Source organism: Melozone crissalis, unplaced genomic scaffold (genome assembly GCF_028551555.1).
Source record: "Melozone crissalis strain CALT ecotype California unplaced genomic scaffold, PUWL_Pcris_2 ptg000017l_1, whole genome shotgun sequence".
Classification (NCBI taxonomy): domain Eukaryota; kingdom Metazoa; phylum Chordata; class Aves; order Passeriformes; family Passerellidae; genus Melozone; species Melozone crissalis.
Genome location: NW_026535795.1, coordinates 4,544,927 through 4,564,097, shown reverse-complemented (window position 1 = coordinate 4,564,097; position 19,171 = coordinate 4,544,927). Strand labels below are relative to the sequence as shown.

The 19,171-nt window shown below is 44.6% G+C and overlaps 1 protein-coding gene across 1 annotated transcript in view; it reads right to left on the bottom strand.

The window, feature by feature from the left end:
- Positions 1 to 19,171, bottom strand: part of CDH4 (cadherin 4) — a 415,458-nt gene that overhangs the window by 19,294 nt on the left and 376,993 nt on the right. Inside the window, exon 9 of the mRNA XM_054274637.1 lies at positions 3,167 to 3,352. Coding sequence (XP_054130612.1) covers positions 3,167 to 3,352 — 186 coding nt within the window. The remainder of the gene's footprint in view (positions 1 to 3,166; positions 3,353 to 19,171) is intronic.

The following is a 19,171-nucleotide window of genomic DNA, read 5'->3' as shown; positions in this document are numbered from 1 at the left end:
TTTAGGGACATGGTGGACTTTGCATTGCTAGCTTAACAGCTGGACTTGATGGTCCTAGAAGTATTTTCCAACCAAAATGATTCCTTGATTCTATGACAGCAGGATCCTGAAAAAGCCCACAGAGCCGCTACACCTGGGACAAGGACATGTGGGACTCTTGCATACTTTGCACTTGACATGAAATTAAAAAGCAGCACTTTGGCAGGTACTCCTTGCTGGATGTCTGGTGTGTGATCTGGCTGTGAAATACCCCCTGGAGCTGCTGCACATCCTCCTCCTTCAGCAGCACCTCCAACCTGGCTGCAGCAGAGCGATGCTGAGGGCTTCCCACGTCTCCTCCTTTTCTCGGGGTACTTTTAACTGAAGTGAACAAATCTTCCTGGTGTTATAGTTGAGGCAAATAATAACTGAAGCTTCAGCAGCATCTCCATTATAAATTCACAGCTCTGATCCATGCAGAGTTTATAATAACATTTTACTTAGCTGGCTGCCACAGGGCAGCCACTGCTGCTCTGGGAGATTGTCTTCACACTCTGCGGCGTCTCATCTGAGTGGGAAGTTTCTCTCTGCCCTTGATCAAGGCTTTCTTTGAAGATTAGGGTCTTGCACAGTTATGGAAATGGTTTGGAAAGGCAAGAACAGAAAAGGGAAATGTTATACTTTTGGTGATCACACTGGAGATACAGATGGGGTTTTGCTGAGGGCAGCTTCAAAATGGCCCCCATGAGCATAATCTGAACTCCAAAGGGAAATCTGGCTTGGAAGGGTTTCTGGCCCTCCATTTCAGGCCCCTGAAATGCTGGTGAAGTGGTGGGATTCTGCACAGAGCCTCTGTCCCTGTGCTGCTGCTGTCACTCCTTTGCTTGCAGCAGGAGTGATCTGTGAGTGGCTTTGAAGAGCCACGTGAAAATCCAGCCATGCAGAGTCTGTAAATAAATGTTCATTACTTGACTTTAATTTTTTTACCCATGTTTTCAACCCACATCAGTGATCAAACCAGCAAGAGACTGCTCCAACACAGCAAAGAACAAGTTCTGACTGGCCACCCAGTCTGATGAGAATACATCCCCCAAATCTTTAAGCATATTCACTTATTAACAGAGAACAAAATATTTCAAAGAAGGTGGAATCCTAAGAGTCTTCCCTTCTTCACCATGAAAATTTAATCACAAGCAATTTCACTCATTCTCCTTGCTGAAAATACACCAAAAAGCCTCCCAGCCAGATAGGGGTAGGGAACCTTGTGCCCAGGGGGATCAGGTGAGGTGATGTAGTGAAGACATTCAATGCAATTTCAAGCTCTGAGCTCAGCTTGATGAGATAGGTGGGATTTTCATGTGGTTCTCTGCTTTGTGATCACTGTGGGTTACACAGCAGTGGAAAATCAACACCAGCATCAATGGTGTCTTGACAAATCTGCCCTGCTTTCTGCCTGCAAGTTGTGAATAAGGGAGGGTTCATTATGCACAAGTCCTCGTGCAGCAGTGTTGATCATGCAAATCCCCTGTTGTTCACTTTGATGTGCCTTTAAACTACAGTCCTGACACTTTGCAAGATTAAAAATAAGGGGTCCTCCCCTACTTGCAGTGGAAATGTTGGCATTTCAATTTCAGACTGGCTGCTGATGTTAGTGGAAGTTAAATTTTTGCACTTTTCTTCGTTGAATGTTTTCTGTTTAAGCAGAAAATATAGATTTGGATATGTGTATGCTTACACACATACATGCAACCATATACACATGTCTAAGCTTGAAGAGGTTTCATAGTAAGGGTGTCAACCATCATCACAGAGCAATAAGAAGTGATAAACAAGAGGACCCTGCTGAAATACCATCTGGCAGGTAGGATGGTGTGTCCCTTGAAGTTTCAGCAGAGCAGCATCTGCAGACACACACACATAGGCAGGGGTCAGGAAACAGGACAGGCTCACACGTTCCTGCAAATGTGACCTCACTGATGCCACCTCTCCTAAGACACAAACTGCACATTAGGAATGACTGCAGCTTGTTTAGCTAATAACAAGCAAACAGGGCTCAACACAGAGCTATCCTTGAATTATGCTGCTCTTTAAACTTAGCATTTCTACCTATGTTGTTGATTAAAACTTTTTGTGAGGGAAGGCCAGATTTGTCAGAAGGTGCTGCCTTTATCCACCCCATTAATCCTTCCCACGTGCAGTGCACAGTGTGCTCTGTGCAGCTCCTGCACATCTCAACAGCCTGTGTGTGATGTCTCTGCTGGTTTTTGTAGTCAGAGGGAGCACCCACAGGCATCTTATCTGGGAAGAGCTTCAGTGAATGCTGAGGGATCCAGTGGTGTCCTGGCTGTGTGTAATGACTGCAGAAACACTCACTGGCCTCACAACTGAAAGAGAAGTGAATGCTCCAATGAAGATAAGAGTCATGTTCTTTGGAAACATGGAGGCAAGGAAGGAAACACAATTTGGCACTTGCTGCAGGTATCTTGAGGCTTCCAGCTCTATCAGCACATGGAGGGAAGAATGGTGGATATTTCTGGTTTGATTTCTTGGAACTCTTTAGACAAGATCTTCTGCTGATCTGCCTGGGGGTGGCTTTGAGTGGAGCTGTCCTGAATGGAGGATCTGTCCTATACTGTGTGTTTATCACGCAATACCAGGAAAAGGAAAATCCCTCCAACAGTTTTGCCAAACAACTCAGTCAAAGGGAAAATCTCCTTCCCTTCTGTTACCAGAAAATTCACTCCTCCTGAGGTCTCCGACACTCCCTGCTTTCACAAAGGATCACTTGACTGACCCAGGCAGTGAAACAGTGCCCTTGTTCCATAGCAAACAGGAGCTTTCCTGGCTCAAGAGGGGCAGGGCTGCCCAGCCCAGGCTCATTCTCTCTTACAGAGCTCAGGTCCCAGGAGAAGCAGGAGGTGGAGGCCAGGCTTTGGTGCTGGGAATCCCTTCAGCATGTGAGGCTTTCTGAAAGCTCACGGTGGGCTGGGCTGAGCTGGGAAGCCCAGAAAACCCAGAACCAGAGCCATATGCTGGAGAGTACTCAGGCCTCCTACACACCGAGGGATGTGGAACAACAGATCCAAACACTCGCACCTCCAGCCAGGGAAGGCACGAACAACTGCAGGCTCCTGGCCATTCCTGCAGCTGTAGGGTGACAAACACAGCGTCTCTGGCTCCCCCTCACCTTCACCACGGTGACCATGCCCTCGTTGGTGACGGGGTCGGTGCGGATGGTGAAGTGGCCCGAGGGGTCCCCGCTGATGATGCGGTAGATGGCGTTCCAGTTGGGAGAGTGCGGCTGGTCTCGGTCCAGCACCGTCAGGTTTGCCACCACGACCTCCACTCTGTTCTCAGGCACCTCTCCTGAGTACTGCAAAGGAAAGAGAGGGGTGGTCATAGAGAGAGCTTTCTGTCCATCCTCACACCGTCAGGTTTGCCACCACGAGCTCCACTCTGTTCTCAGGCACTTCTCCTGAGTACTGCAAAGGAAAGACAGGGGTGGTCATGGAGGGAGCTTTCTGTCCACTCTCACACCTCCCTCCCCTCTTCCTCCATCACCATGCCCACTGGGATGCCAGTCCTGTGAAGAGGACCATCTGTAATGAGCAACACTTCTCTTTCTCAATTCTGCTTTTCTGTTGGAACCCTGGTTACTGAGGATTTTAGACTTTCTGTGCTGACAGGCCTTGACCCCCAAGAGAACACTGCACTGCCTTTCCACTGCTTGAGTAAAGCAATCTGTGAAAGAGGTGAATGGCTCAGATATTCCCTGCTTTACTTCTGTATAAATGCCCTCTGGGATTCCCATAGGCTGGATTTGCAGAATAGCTTTCTGAGCTGCTTCCTTGATATCTGAAATCACATCTCAAGGAAGATCCACAGCTTGGTCCTCAGGTTTATTATGAGGAAAAGGCAAGACTTTTCCTATTTTTTTCCTTGGAGTATTTCCCCAAAGCCTAACTTCACCTCTCAGCCTGAAGGAGAACAAACCCACTATGGCACAGCCACGCACAAGATTCAGCAAATGCTCCAATGAATCCAACAAATAACATTCTTGATATTCTTGCTTAATTACAGCAACCAGAGAGTTAATTGTCAACAGCAGGGGAAAATGGCATACTGAAATGTCTGAATATTTAGCATGACTATCTCCGTTTATCCCAAGGTGTTTTGCCTCACTCAGATTTCAATGATGGCATTTTATTGCCTCTTCAGTGATTTTACTTCATTTTATTTCTTTCTTGCCCCTGATTTTGTCTCATTATTTGAAGTTTCTTGTGATTTTGCCACAGGCTTTCCTGGTGCTTAATTCTCTCATTTAGCACTGATTTCCATGGAGCATGTCCCGTTCAGGCACATCCTGACACATTAACTGCATTCTTTCCTGCTTTCCAGTCCCTGATTTATCTCATGGCTGATCAGGGATCCTGGCCTGTGAATGCTTCCAGTGTTTGGGGCTCAAAAGCTGCCAGCAAGACACATTCCCAAATTTTCAACTGTCCTCATGTCTCAGCACTGCCTATTAGGAGCACTTGCAAATCAACACTGTGATTGACATATGGCAAATTAAACACTGGGGAGACGCCGGGAGCGGCTGGCTCTGAGTCTGCAGCTGAAATTCTGGCCCCAAACTGCAAGAGCTGAGCACTTCTAAAATCTGGCCTTTGGTGTGCACAAATGCCAGGTTGTGCAAATGATAATAAATCATTCCTTTGTTAGCACAAGAGTCCGTTTCCCCTCCTAACCCATCCCCATCCTTTGGCATCTCTCCGGTACGGATGCTTGTGTTTAGTATATATTATTTCACTGGTGACAGCAAAAATATTCAATCTGCCTTATGCTAATGTGAATTTAAATTTGCCCTTTAGTGGTATCCTGAATGGCATCTTGCCCTCTTTTCTGCTATGCACCTGTCCTAAACAAGTTTTCATTAGTGAATGCAGATGGCATCTCTTTCCAGCCATGCAGAGAGGTGGGGAAGAACAGTGGGAAGCTGCAGGATAATTCTTATTCTGCTACATGCTACAGCTCTTCTTTTCTCTTTATTTCCCCTGATTTCACTTGTTCTTTACCCATTCTCTTGCCCAATTTGGAGTCTCTGTGGCACACAGCTTAAGCAAGGGAAATATATGGAAATTTATCAAAAGCCTCTTGAAAAATCCATTAGATTATGTCATATGTACACTCTACTATCAACCCTGTCTGAACTGAAGCAGATTAGTTAAACAGGATCATCTCTTCCTAAATCCACACTAGTTATTGCCCATTACATTAAATTAATGTTGTATGGCATGGCAGCAGTGACAAGCTGATGAGCCCCCAGTCTCTTTTAGGCTGCACTGCTGACAACAAGGTATCATTCTGTAATTCCAAAGGAGTTAAACACTCTGTGAAACCACCTCAAATCTTCAACCCAGGACCACAGATTTCATCTGTCAATCCTGGGCTTATGGCCTGCAGAACCAAACAGAATGAAGTCATCAAGAACAAACCATCACTGCATTTAACCCATTTAAGAGGGCCAGTCCTAAATGATCCCTGAACACCTTCAGTAGGTCACAGCCCAGGTGCTGCCAATGAGTTTGGGTCACATGGAAAAGCCCCACACAGATTTTACAGCAGCTCCTCTAGCAGCCATCACAACATCTATTTTCAGCCCACAGTGACAGAGCTTACACATTTTAAAACATGAGGTTATAGTAAAAAATATAAATACACAAGCACATGCCAATGTAAAGCCTGGAGGAAGATCACAGCAGCCTATAAGGCTTTTCCCTGGGGTGAATACCACAGTGCTCAGCACATCCTGGGCAATCCAGGGGTTCATCCCCTTGTTGTTGACCTCTGTTAGGTACAGTTAGGAAATTATCAGTCCTAAGCAGAATTGAGAGTGGATACTGCTTACTGTGCTTCTAAAGCAAAGTATTATTCTGAGGAGAACAGAGCACCTTCACTGGAATCAAAGGAGCCATCCAAAGCTATTCAGGGTAAAAAGCAAATCTTGGAGAGATGTGCCATGAAGAAAAGAGTAATTTTCATCAGCTACAGATCAGCAGCTACAGGGAATTCAAACTGGAGTCTGCCTTTCCTCCCTCTCTCACTCCCCCACTATCATTATTATAGGTAAATGCTGTAATGTGTATTGTCCACAATTGTCTTTACCTTTAATAAAATTAAGTAATGACATTAAATTACACCTGCTAAAGGAAGGATGGCAGCTCAAAGCTACCCACACTTCTTTAATGTCATTCCCTCCCTACCCCGGAGTAATTCAGGATAATGAACATCTTTCACTATGCTGCTTTCCAGCATTCCCTCTGCTCTAAGTTCTCTTTCATAAGATTACAATTGATTTTCAAATAAAGAGAAGCATATCTATTCAAACAAGGTAAAACAATGGGCAACAGAGGAGCTGCTGGAGTAAACACAAGATTGATAAAGCAGTGCTTGACCTATACCTGTAGCATTTATTCATATTCCCCTGTATTTCATTTAGCTTCACTTTCAATTGTTGCATTTGAAGTCCTTGATTTCCAGAAAAATTTTAAAGACCACTCATAAAGATTTCTCTGGCTGATTGTTACACACTTCCCTTCCCTTCTCAGATAGGGATTTGTTCTGAAACTGTCATGTTCTTGAATCCTTAAATTCTGTGGGTAATTTTTTCTTCCCCTCCTATAAAGGCCTGTGCTGGCAAAACTCCTTCTCCCACTCCCCTTGAGCTGGCCCCTCTGAAGTTATGCCTTGCTGAAAAGGAAATAATTCATTCTGATTTTTGAGTTGGTACTAAAATTGGTTAATCCCAGAATTTGTCTTTCATGTCATTTGGACCTGACAGCACATAAACACACAGACAAATATCACTGCAGAGGAGAAAGGGATTGATGTGGGGGACAAATGATGAATTCACACCATGACTTGACTTTGTGCAATAAATTTGGAGTCTGGGCAGTGAAGCCATGCACAGCTGAGTAAAACCAATTAGCTACTGCAGCCACTCCTAGGGAGGTGTGGGACTGAGACAGATGAACACAAGGATAATTATTCAGGCTTCCTTCTAAAGGGAATTCCTTTTTTTCCAATGTTCTTACTTCTTCCCCTGGCTGGGTTTGCTAAAAAGCTGCAAAGACTTGTTCAGATGAATGTCTGCAGTAAAGATCTTTCTGTTGCCTCCAATGATGACCCAGCACTTGTTCCGGGCAGCAGTGGTTTATGAAGGCTGAATTGCCTGGACAAACAGTGTTTCATGACCTACAGCTATGGATTAACAGAAGAATAAGGGCATCTCAGTGCACTTATTGGACACTGAGCCCTTCCCCAGACAGATATGACTGCTGCAAAGTGCTGGATCTTCTCTCTAGGTCCCTTAGGCTGGGAGAAACTGAAATGAGAGTGCATGGGGTGGTGGGGGGTCCCATCCCTCCCCAGCTCCTGCTGCCAGCCTGTCCCATTAGGAGATGAGGTGATGTGCAGCCAGGGATCCCAGCACTCAGGGGGCTCCACTGGCTGAATGAAACCCACAGCTCCTCACACCTCAGGGCATCCCCCCAACTCCATGCTGGCACCCCAGGCAAGGGTTTGCCTTTTCTGCTAACAAGGATTCTTGAAAAGCAGGAAAAATTAATAAACAACTGTGGTCTGTTTGCAGCAGTCTGTGTAAAATGGGGTGGGGGAGAGAAAGGAGAAAATCTCCTAATAAATCATTAATTGTGATGTGCCTGCCCAACTGCAGCACGGAAACAAGCAAATGCCATCCTAATTGATTGTTTCTTATTCCATCTTTATAGGCCTGCATTTTTTATTGTGTGGGTTGAATGAGCCCAGAGGTGTAAAAAACTTCTAGATTGTACTCTGTGTATCTGCCAACTTGATATTTAGATCAATAATGCTCTTTCCCCCCCTCCCCTCTACTCCTACTACTGGTAATTTAGCTTTTCTTCCTAGCAGACTAATTGCTGTTTTCTTAAGCCTTACTATCAATTCTGTGACCTTTAATTTCCAATATAGTTTTCTGTGGGGATGGCTGTGCTGGGCTGTGAGTTATCCCAGCTCTCAGCTGCTGTGACAGTCACACAGGGACTGCCAGGGTCTCCCTCCACTGTGTGCAAAGGAGACCATGAGCCTGCTCAAATCCCCACAAAACCCCTGTAAAGTCTGCCTTATTTTGAAAGCCAGGCTTTGAGATGCTCATTTCTGGTTTTATTAAACTCCTCACTCCGGTGAGGTCTCCAGTGACCACCACTGATGTCCTCACTGCTTTTTGAGGCTGCTCTGCATTCCACCAGCTAGCAGCGCCTCCATAAACCTCTGGGCTGTTGTTTTTTCCAGGTTCATGGCCACAAAATCCCCTGCACTGCTTCAGCTTCACATCCACGTGGATCTCCTCCACAGCCCATCCATGCATTCACACCCAGCTCCCTCTCAAAGGGATGCCTGGGCTGCAGCATCACCTGGTGGTGCTCAGGCAGGGCTCAGCCCTGCCCAGCCCAGCCAAGGAAGTGCATGACAATGAGCTCACCAGCTCCGAAAAGATGCTTTGGAGGTTGTGCCTTTGTCCTCAGCAGTTTGTGCCATTACAGCAGCTCCCCTGCCTGCAGAGGAGCCCCTCAGCTCTGAGCAGGCTGTGCTGCACACCGGGCACCCACCTGCTCACAGGGGTTTGTGCAGGAAGCTCCAGTGATGCTCAGCGTGGTCTCCATGCGCTGCTTTATTTCTCTTTGGAAGGGTTTGAAAAACAACAGCAAGCCCTGAAGTTTGGCACTTGTGAAGCTGATCTCAGGCTGGAGCACAGACAACCTCTGTGGGGCTCCTGCCACCGGTGACAGCCCCTGGCTTTACTCTTTGGTGTCATTTTTTCAAAATCTCAGGTAATGACTAACTCTGGATCAACATACAAATTTTACTCCTTGAATATGAAGACAAAGCTGCAGCAGAGGAGAATAAAGCAATACCCTCTCTTTCAGAAGCAGCAAAAGAAAACCCTCTTACTTTAGACTCCGTGTGAGGAAGGAACATGTGGGTTTCACCTTGGTTCAAAGACTCTTTGAGTACTTGCCAGGAGTTCAGAGCACATAATAGTAAAAGGATATATAAAAAAAAAAAGTAGTTTGCATATCTAACAAAGAGCACTCATTTTTTTCATTATCAGATGTTACATTCTTTTGATAGTATGAAAAGATGCTGCAGAAATGATGACACAAGACACCATTCTGCTGCAAGATAACCATTTCCAAATAAATATATCTTAAGAAATGAGGTCTGAAGTTTGCATAGAAATTTAGATATTTTATAAAAATGCATTACAACACAAAGGAGCTTTTTACAATGTTCATATGAAAGGTTTAAAAAGAGATTAAATTATGTCCTTGCAAGGCATATAGCCTTGTCAAGAAAAAAAAATTCTACATTAACCCGTGTAGGAAAGTTGTACTTTATCTCTATTTCAAAGGCTATAAAGAACCACTTTAATCAACCTACTTGACTTTGGGGACTTGCACATCTCACTGAAACTCATGAAATCTGGCATAGTGTGGTTTCCAGAACACAAAAGCCTTTAATCCGTAAACCGACACTCTTGTACATTCAAATCCTGATACTATCTCCTTGTTAGGAACAAAAATTGTGAATTTATCCAAAATGGGATCTCATCTCCTCTAAATGATGTAGCCTTTGCAACAGTGACCTTTAACAATGGTTATACCCAACAATGAAAGATTCTATGTCAGGAACCAGTGGAAAAAATATACATTAAAATTCTGATCTGATAGCACAGCCCTTTATTTTTCGGTTTTAGACAAGGATCCTTTGAACATTTCATTTGCTCTCTTGTCTAACATACCTTTGTTTCTTGCCCACGGAATGAACAGCAGGAAAAGGTGGCTGATACTTTTCTGCAGACTATTTGATTGTCAGGTGTAATTAGCAATGCTCTCTTTAAAATAGAGACATAGATTTTAAAACAGCTGGAACTGCCTACAAAGCCTCATTCTTAAAAAAAACCCCCTTATATACACACATTTATGTAACAGAACAGTTTTGAACAGATACATCATAACTCTACAGCGCTTGACAGCCCTATGCTTCCCTTCAGCTGCAGAAGCAAAGGCTGAAGTGACTTGTGTGTCTCCTGAGGCAGCTGCAGAAGGGGCTCGAGCTGTGCCCTGTGCTGGGGCAGAATGCTGAGAAAATCATTAATTCATGTGTTACTGGATAAATCCATCAGGTCAGCCTGGATTAGCCTATTGATCTCCCCAGTGCATTGCCACAGAGCCCTGTGATCCTGGCTGAGCTGCCAGGAGCAGCCCCAGGAAGGCTGGCAGGGATGGGGTGAGCTGATCCCAGGCTCTGAGCTCCACTGGGAGCCCAAACTGGCTTGTTTGGGCTGGGGTGAAACAGGCCAAAGAAGCTTGTTCTGCTTCCCAGCTGGGAGGCTCCACCAGCTCAAACTGAGCCACCATGGCTTAATGAGGCTCTCCAAGGCCAGCTCTGGGCTGAGGAGGAGAAATAGAATATTTTGTACAGAGCCAAAAAGCAGAAAGAGGCACAACATCTACAAGAAACCATTCAAATTTGGGGGAAATGCTCCAGGTGGAAAAATGTCAGACAAGAAATGTGGATAGGTATGTGATACCCTGACCTGGAATTGCCAAATCAGTGGCCCCTGCATCCCCCCTGCTGGCTCTCCAAGGCCAGCTCTGGGTTGAGGAGGAAAATTAGGATATATCATAGAAGAATGAGGATATTTTGTATATAACCATGGCACAGGGGAGCTTTCCAATGTACTTTTACTCTCTAAAACAATCAGCTCCCTAAAAAGAGGATGCAATCAATTCATTTGTTGGCATGACAGGCCTCACATTGCCTTCCCCTGCAAACTGCAAAGCAGCAAAAAACCACGCTGCTTTGAACAACAGTATGAAAACAAGATTTTCCTGATTTACATGTAAACCAGAGCAGCAAAAATTGAGTGAGATAGCTCAGCTCCTAAGTGAGCAAAATGTACTCCACAGGTCTGGCTCTGTGTCTCTTGGTGAGCTGTGTCTAGAAGGGGATGTTTCAATTCAGGCACCTGTAATAACATTTCATAAAGAAGGGCCTTAAGCTGCTAAGTCTGGTTTAGGATTTTCTTATTAACTGCCCATTCCCCATAATGAGTTTTTAATTTAATTTTTTCAGATTTTAAGGCATATGAAAGCTGCTCATGTGCCTGTGGGATCTCAAGATGCGTATTTGGGAAAGGAAGAATTATGAGAGTACTGAAACTGATTTTTACATATGCTATAATCCTGGTATTGAGATTTTTAACAAGTTTCCTGTGCAGCACAGCTCAGCCCTTCTGCACACTGACTCCTGCTCAAACTTCCTCTGCAGTGCAATTGGAATCTCTGTTATTTCCAGATTAGTCACAGAATTAGCTCACAGGGGGGTTTTGGGTTTTTTTAATGAGCAGGTTGGAACTCCATCATCAGGCACTGAAGACCCTCTGTTCTGGCCAAAAATAAGGGTTTCTGACTGGATGGAGCAGTCTTGCAGGAGAAAGCCACTGAAGGAGTTTTATTCTGAAAATGTGGTTTATTCTGCAGTTTGAAGACATGATCTTCTGCACTTGTGACACAATGGCCATTTCTGTATGTCCTTACTGATGCTCAAAATATTATGGCAGTGTCTGCCAGTGGAGTGAGAACCTGCGCTCACAGGAGATTTGTGCCAGGGCTCCTACAGGAAAGGATGGAGTGCCTAAAATCTCAGAATTACACAATGGTTTGTGTTGGAAGGGACGTGCACAGGTCACCTAGCCCAGCTCTCTGCCACCTTCACCCAGTGAGAATCTGGCATTCCAGAGAAATGCCTGCCTGTTTACAGTAACTCAGAGCTGTGAGAGAAAAGACTACATTAAACACTGAGTAGTTAATCAGCCTTGCCATGAAAAAGAGGCTTCTTGCTGAAATTTTTGTTTACAATATTTCCTGTGGAATGGAGCAGAGGAATGCAGTGAGAAACACAGGATATTGGGTCAAAGAAAAGATGGGTTGTAAGTTCAGGAAAGAAAAGACTATTATTTCTCCTTTTTTATCTTTTAGCAATCAAAACCTGTTATTGCACTATTCTGAAAAAAATTTGTAAACCTTTCACCCATTCTCTGATTTTAACTGGCTGCTCTCTGTGTTGTGACCCTTTCTTCTACAACTGGGAAGCTTTGAGACATCCTGGACAGTTAGAAAGATTTGATAAGAGAAAACTCACAGCACTTCCAAATCCTTTGCTAAATCTCCCTTTTTCTTTCCCCACAGCATGTCACTAAAGATTTCCTAAGTGAAATGTACTTAATGAAGTTCCAGATATATATCCTCTTAAAATGACAGCCCTCAGAAGCAACTGTTTTTAAAGCAGAAGAATATTGAAGAATTAAAAACCTGCCGACCCAAGGAAGTCAGCCAACCCCAGGAGGGGATTTATTTCAGCGCCTTCCAATAATGGAGTCATAGAATGTATTTAAATTTCTCACTCTCACACCCATGCCTGAGATGCTGAGGATTTTAGAGATAATGAAGTAATCCAGCACAAATGGGTGTTTGCCTGGGACATGCCAGGGCTGTGTGGATATCCAGCCTAACCATGATGGTGCTGGGTGTCTAAGTTCAGACAACGGAATGAGGCTCTCCAAGGCCAGCTCTGGTTGGAGGAGGAGAATTATATATATACATTTTGTATATAACCAAAAAGCAGAAAGAGGCACAAAATCTAAAAGAAACCATTCAAATTTGAGGGAGATGCTACAGGTGGAAAAACGTCAGACAAGAAACGTGGGTAGATATGTGATACAGGAGTATCAATGTCTGATTTCTCCTTGAAACTGTAGTCTGGCTGACACAGCAGAGATGATGGGAACAGCATCTGATTCTGCTGGGGCAGCCCAGGGTGATTTCCATGGCAGCCCAGCACAGAGTAACAAGGGCATTTCTGGGCATTTCCCTCTGCATCTCCTCTGACTGCAGAGATCCTGCCAGTGCCACGTGGCCCTGTCACACCTCCCTGCACACAGGGAGCTCACACCTGCCTGGAACCTCCTTCCCACTGCACAATTCCATGGAAAGCACGGGGTGGGGATGTGGTCTGGGGCTTCTCCCTCCAGATCCTGCACAGGGGAGGAGAGAAACCCCTGCTAAATGAGACACTGAGCCAGGAGACAGCTCTGGAGATGCTCACATGAGAGGGCTGATGACAAATGGGGACAGTGAGCGATGGCTGACGGGCGCTGCCGTGGCTGGGGGTTGTCTGTGCTTCGACAATATTAGATGGTATTTAATATTAATTAAAATTTAAACGATATTACTAATATAATTATACTGTAATATTAATTATAACATTAACCCAGCTGCACAAACCAGCAGGCCAGAAAGCCAAATGCCCAATCAGTGTCACATCCATGCATGGCTGGGCATCTCTGGGTGCTGGGGATGGAGGTGCCACTCACCCTGAGAGCGACAGCCTGGAGCACTGCACGGGCAGGGGGTTCCAGGTGGAACCCATGCGGGGATGCCCAGCACATGGAATCTGCTGCTCCTCCTGCCTCTGCCTCCCGTGAGGAGCTGCAGCTGCCGCTGACTGAGACTGCACTCTCCAGCATGGAGAGGAGCTTGTCTTATTCTTGATTTTACACCGAGTAATACATGTGTCCAATCTGGAGTATTTTTTAATATCTCCCCCCACTTTTTTTTTTTTCATGCCAGAAAAATTGAAATTTGTAATGGAACTATCGTTCCTGTTTTTTTGTTTTTTTTTTTTTTTTTTTTTTTTTTTTTTAAATCACTGGTCTTTGGCAATTTTAAACTCTGAGGTCTGAAAAATTCATTACCACTAACTTCCATCAAGGGTGCTCCTGAAACCAAAATTACTTAATCAACTCAATTTAGCTTCTTGTGTAGACCTAATTCAGAAAAACTTTATCTTCTTGAATTGTTATTGCAATTAATTTCCCCCCCCCCTTTTTTTTTCTGCAGCAGACGACATTTCAGTAATTAGATATTCTATAAAAATGAGTTATTCATTCAGAAGAGCTTCACTTTTATATTTGATTAATCACATTACCACTGAGGTCTGGGTTTTGTCTCCAAGGAAAGTTTAATGACCTCATTTTAATCCTTCTTTTAACCACCAGGCAGGTATCAATGAGAAGAAATAAAATTATCTTCTTTTTTCTTTTTCTGTGCTTTATTTCACAATCTCGAGATTACATTTGATGCTTTTTCTGTGTGACTGACCCATTTAGAAGGAAGAATCTAGCTGATTCCAATTAGGTTCAGGGCAGAATCAGGCTAAACAGAGCCTTGAACTGTGCCTTAATAACTAATGCTCAGTGTAATGGAGAGGAACCAGAACTGCTTCACCACGTGGCAGCCAGTTTAAAGCTCTGTACATGATTAATTTAGTGATAATTTGAAAATGAATGTACTGAAAGGAAATACACAAAACAAAAGGCACTGTAAATTTAGGTTTTGATTAATGGGGTCTATTAGGAAGAGACTTCTATCAAGAAGATGACTTTTTTTTTTTTTTTAAATCAATGCATATATACCCACACAACGTAATGGAATAATTCATATAAACCACCATTTATCTGTGAGTAGAGACTTGGAGATGATTGATGACTGTTTCCCTGGCATCAGCATCTATCTGTGCTTTGGATCCAGCAATATGCACATCTATATTTGGTATTTATACATACACATCTCTGTATCTCTATCTACTTGGCAGTCTCAAAGGTATCTCATCCTTTCTGTCATGTGCTACACTGGTGTAAAGGCTTAACAGACATCACAGAACAGGCTGATGCTTTTTTCATTAAGACATGAGGAATTATTGTTTTCTCATAAAGCAAGAAATAGCTTTCATTTTAGATGAAAGAGGTGATAAAATAAAGAACAGAAGTTGAGCATCCACAAGAGAGCAGGAAGCGTTTCCTGTGTTCCCTGGCACGGCACTGGAGGGGCCTCCAGGCACTCAGAGATGCTGTGCTGGGAAAGCCCCAGTGCTCCCAGGGAACCTGCACTGGGAGTGGGGATCACCCCTATCTCTCACAGAATTAAACTGTGTGGGCATCTCACCTCCTCAGCCCCACTGTACAGGCTTAGCACTGAGGTGGGGATCCATCTCCAAAGGCAGATCCAGACATAAATAATTCCCTCATCATGGCTAACCTGTGTGTCTACAGCAAAGCCCTGGAATAATTACTGTGGTGAGCTCAGCACAAGGCTGTAACAGGATGGGAAGAATGAATACTGTTTCTCCTTGTGCTCTGTTTGTTATTGTTACCTCCCAACCTAACATTCTTAATCTAAATTCATTGTTCATGGCAAAGGTTGTCACCGGGACGTGCAACGAGAGGCAGAAAGTCCATTTCAATTTATAAGCACTGGGGTCTTATTTTGGAAAACTAGACTGATTTGTGGTTTTTAAGACTTCACTGACTGTATATTTAATGGAAATGCACACAGAATTAGGTAGATGCTCACATACCCAAATGCTACTGGGCATATCTGATTCACTTGAATATAATAATTTATTTCCGTTAGAGGCTGACAACTCTGTAACAGCCCAGGCTTTGCTGGGTACTTTGGCTGAGCCTTGTTTTGCCTGGAAAATTGCAAGTGAACACAGTCATTGGGGAATTTCCATGAAAGCATAATTGATTTTTAACAATAAAGCCTGTCTGCAGGACTGTACAGAACTCAGGGTTTGTCTTCAGCTGTAAAACAGCACAGTCCTGCACATTCCCTCCCCACAGCACTGCTCCTGCCCCTTGCCAGCTCTGACCTGTGCCATCTACTTCAGTTCCTGTGTGACAACTGCCTCTAAATTATGCCACAGGCACAGTTTTGATGATTTAAAAAACGCTGTGTGATCTGGGCTAATCTACATCCAAATGTCACTGCAGGCTTCCTGAACGGCACAGGTGCAGTGACAGGGACAGAGAGACCTGCAAGGACAGCTACACATGCACCTTCAGTCTGTACACTGGCAGGTCATGTACACAGGGCTCAGGATTTAAACCCTTAATCTTTTCCAAGGTCTAGGAACAGGGAGGAGGCAGATGGACACGTGCCAAGGGCCTGGGAGATAGCAAGCTACCCACTGTCACCAGTTTCTCTTGGATCAGCCTGTTGAGATCTCTCTTTTTAGGAAGCCCTCAAAGGGATCCTGGTCCAATTTTCTGTCTCTAGGAAATCCCAGTGACATCCCACTCCTGCTGGGCTCTCCCTCCACAGTGTAAGAGGAATTTGTAAAACATGAGCATGCATGTAAAAGGGATTTCTCAGAACACTCCCATGTTCCAAATGCCTCTGGGTACATCTGCCTGTAAATGTGTTTAGGAAACCCCAAGGCAGCCTGATGTGGATGCAGATTTTGGTTTCCTACGACCATTAAATATCATTTCTCCAAAGCAGACCTATTTGCATCTTTGCATCCCAGTCACTTGGAAGTCACAATCTTTCAGCCTGAAGGATTTTCTCCCTGCTACTTTGCTATTTTGAAGCTCACCGTTGCAAATGGAGCTCAGCAGGATCTGACTGAGGGGGCTGGAGCCCAGGCAAAGCATTCACCCCACTTGCAAAAAAGTCACATTTTTACAGCTCACATCAGCTATTTCTATGCAGTGCTGCATAGGTTGATGCACAGCTATTTTCTCTCCTCAAACAAACAATGAATGTGAGAACAAACACATTCAGAACGGGGAATACAATTTTAGGTTATGCTTGTTTGCTTTGTTTCCACAATTTTGGCGAGTTCACAGAGCAGGAGGCTAAGTGAGAGCTACACCATGGCTGTGAAAAAGGAAATACTAATGCCCTTGTTCAAGGCACTGAAACTGGATTACTATATCCAAACTGGGTCAGAAGAATGAAAACTGAGCAGAGCATGGAGCACAGCAGGGGTAGCAAGACAACCAGGGAAGGGAAGCTGTAAAGCAGAAGGGGTTGGAGGATCTTGGCTTGTTTTGCTTCATGGAATGAAGTACAAACGGACATTGGTAAGTCACAAGGGAGAGAAAATGGGAAGGAAACATGAGAATGGGAGAAGGAAGAACTATTTCTGGTGAAGGCAATGCCAGCAGGGCAGGGATGCTCCAAGAGCATCTTCAGTCTCAAATTCCAAAGCACTTCTCAGAATGGGCTCGTTAACATCTCCCACAGCACTCGAGGAACCAGGACACCTGCACAGAGAAAGGTCAGCCATTTATGGCAGTGTGGTGCCAAAACCAAGGAGCCCTTTTAACTTGGGTCTGTCTCTGTGTTCCTTTGTGCAGGGAGCACTGAGCTGTTCTCTGCAGCTTCCAGCCCTGCCTGACCCAGCCCCGCACGAGCCAGGCTAACCCAAACTCACTGCAGCAGCCAGGGCTGAGCCTGCTCTGACAATATTCATTAAATGGGCCAGGTAGAAACGGGCAAGAACTGCTTTTCCCAATGTGCTGGCAACAAGGACCTGCTCCTTCACTGATTAGCCAAGTCCATGTTGAAACCAGCTTAAACTTACCCAGAAACAGCCCCAGCACAGCCTCTCAGAATCCAGGCTACTCCTCACCAGCAACTCTGCTTTGAGTTCAGCCAGCCCTTGGCCAGGCAGCCTTTCCCAGGCCAGCAAAGCCCAGCACTGCCCTGAGAGCTGGGAAGCACCCACCCATCTCCAACAGTCCAGTCCTGAACCTTTGGAGCTGCTCCTAACTGAGGCAGGGCAGGGGATGCTGTCCCAGAGCTGCCTCTTTAAAACAGGCTCCACAGGACTCAGCTTTGCAAGAGGAGATTCTCAGAGCAGTGACAAAGGGCAAATTTTAAAGTAGCTTAAAATAAGACCTCCTAAGGCTCAGGAGATTAAAGAACTTGAATAGCCCAGTTTCTTTCTTCCCTTTCTTTCCCTCCAAAATTTTTTTTTTTTTGGATTGCCAGGCAGGTTTTCCCAAGAATTCACAAACTCAAGTAATCATGAGCACTTTAGCCCAGTGAAATAATATTTTCCTTACATGGGCTACTATAAAAACAAGTTCTGCACAGTAGGCAAATTTAAAATAACTTTTAATTAACATTTCAGACACAGAAGTCTGATCATGCAAATTCATCTGCGTCTCCTCTCTGTGCCTGATTGTTCCTGATTGAATATGATAAAAATAGACTTTGAATGAGTCAAGTGTGGGCATGGATTTCTTTCACTTCTCCTCCCCTCTGATTATGCATTTTCTCAGATAAAGTGGAAATCCTTGAATGGCTATTAACAGTATCATGGGTCAGACTGGAAAGGGCATCCTGCCTGAGAGGAGTTAAAGATTTCACTGGAATTAAAGGTGCTCCTCCTGTGAGCAAGAAAGATGCTTCAATCTTACATAAACCTCACCTGAGACTATCCAGCATTGTTCTATCTCAGCTGACTTTTAATCTCTGAAATAGCAGCTCTAATTTCACTGCATCCCCTGTATCTGAGGTGAGCATCTGACCAGAGGCTATGGATCCATATTAATATGGAAAACCCACAACTCTCTTGCACACAGGAGATAAATATTTGAAGGGAGACTGAGGAATTTCTCCATAATTAAGACATGTCAGAGGACATGACCCTGTTATAAGTAACAAGGACTCTGGATAATGGAGGGCACAGTGATACCTTCATTTTACAACAGTAAGAGAGCCAGTAAAAATTCCTACAAAGCCTTTGTAACACAGTCCAGTTAAAGTGTCAATACTTTACAACAGCTGGTGACTTGGCAGGTGCAAAATCCACCAAAAATTCCACAGAAATGAATGAGTCACAGAAAACTTGGGCATGGGGGATCAAAATACCTTTTCCTATAGCATCTGACCCAGAGCCTGTGGGCATGGGCTGGTTGGGCACTTTGAGGAGTCAGTGCTACCTCTCCTCTTTGGCAGAGGGAAGAGTTGCCTCCCTTCATTTATTTCTGCAAGCAGCAATGTCACACGAAGAACACAACACTGTGGACAGGCTGAAGTCCCTCAGATAGCCAGAAGAGCACTCCCTGGGTCACAGCCCTTCCTTAAACCATTAAAAACGCCCCAAACAGCTGCCTGTGATGTTTACAGCGTTTCAGGGGATGCTCCACTCCTGTGGTGTCTCTCAGGAGACACTTCCCCACTGCTGGCTGCTCTCTGATGCTTCTCAGCACAGGCACAGGTAGCACTGCAGG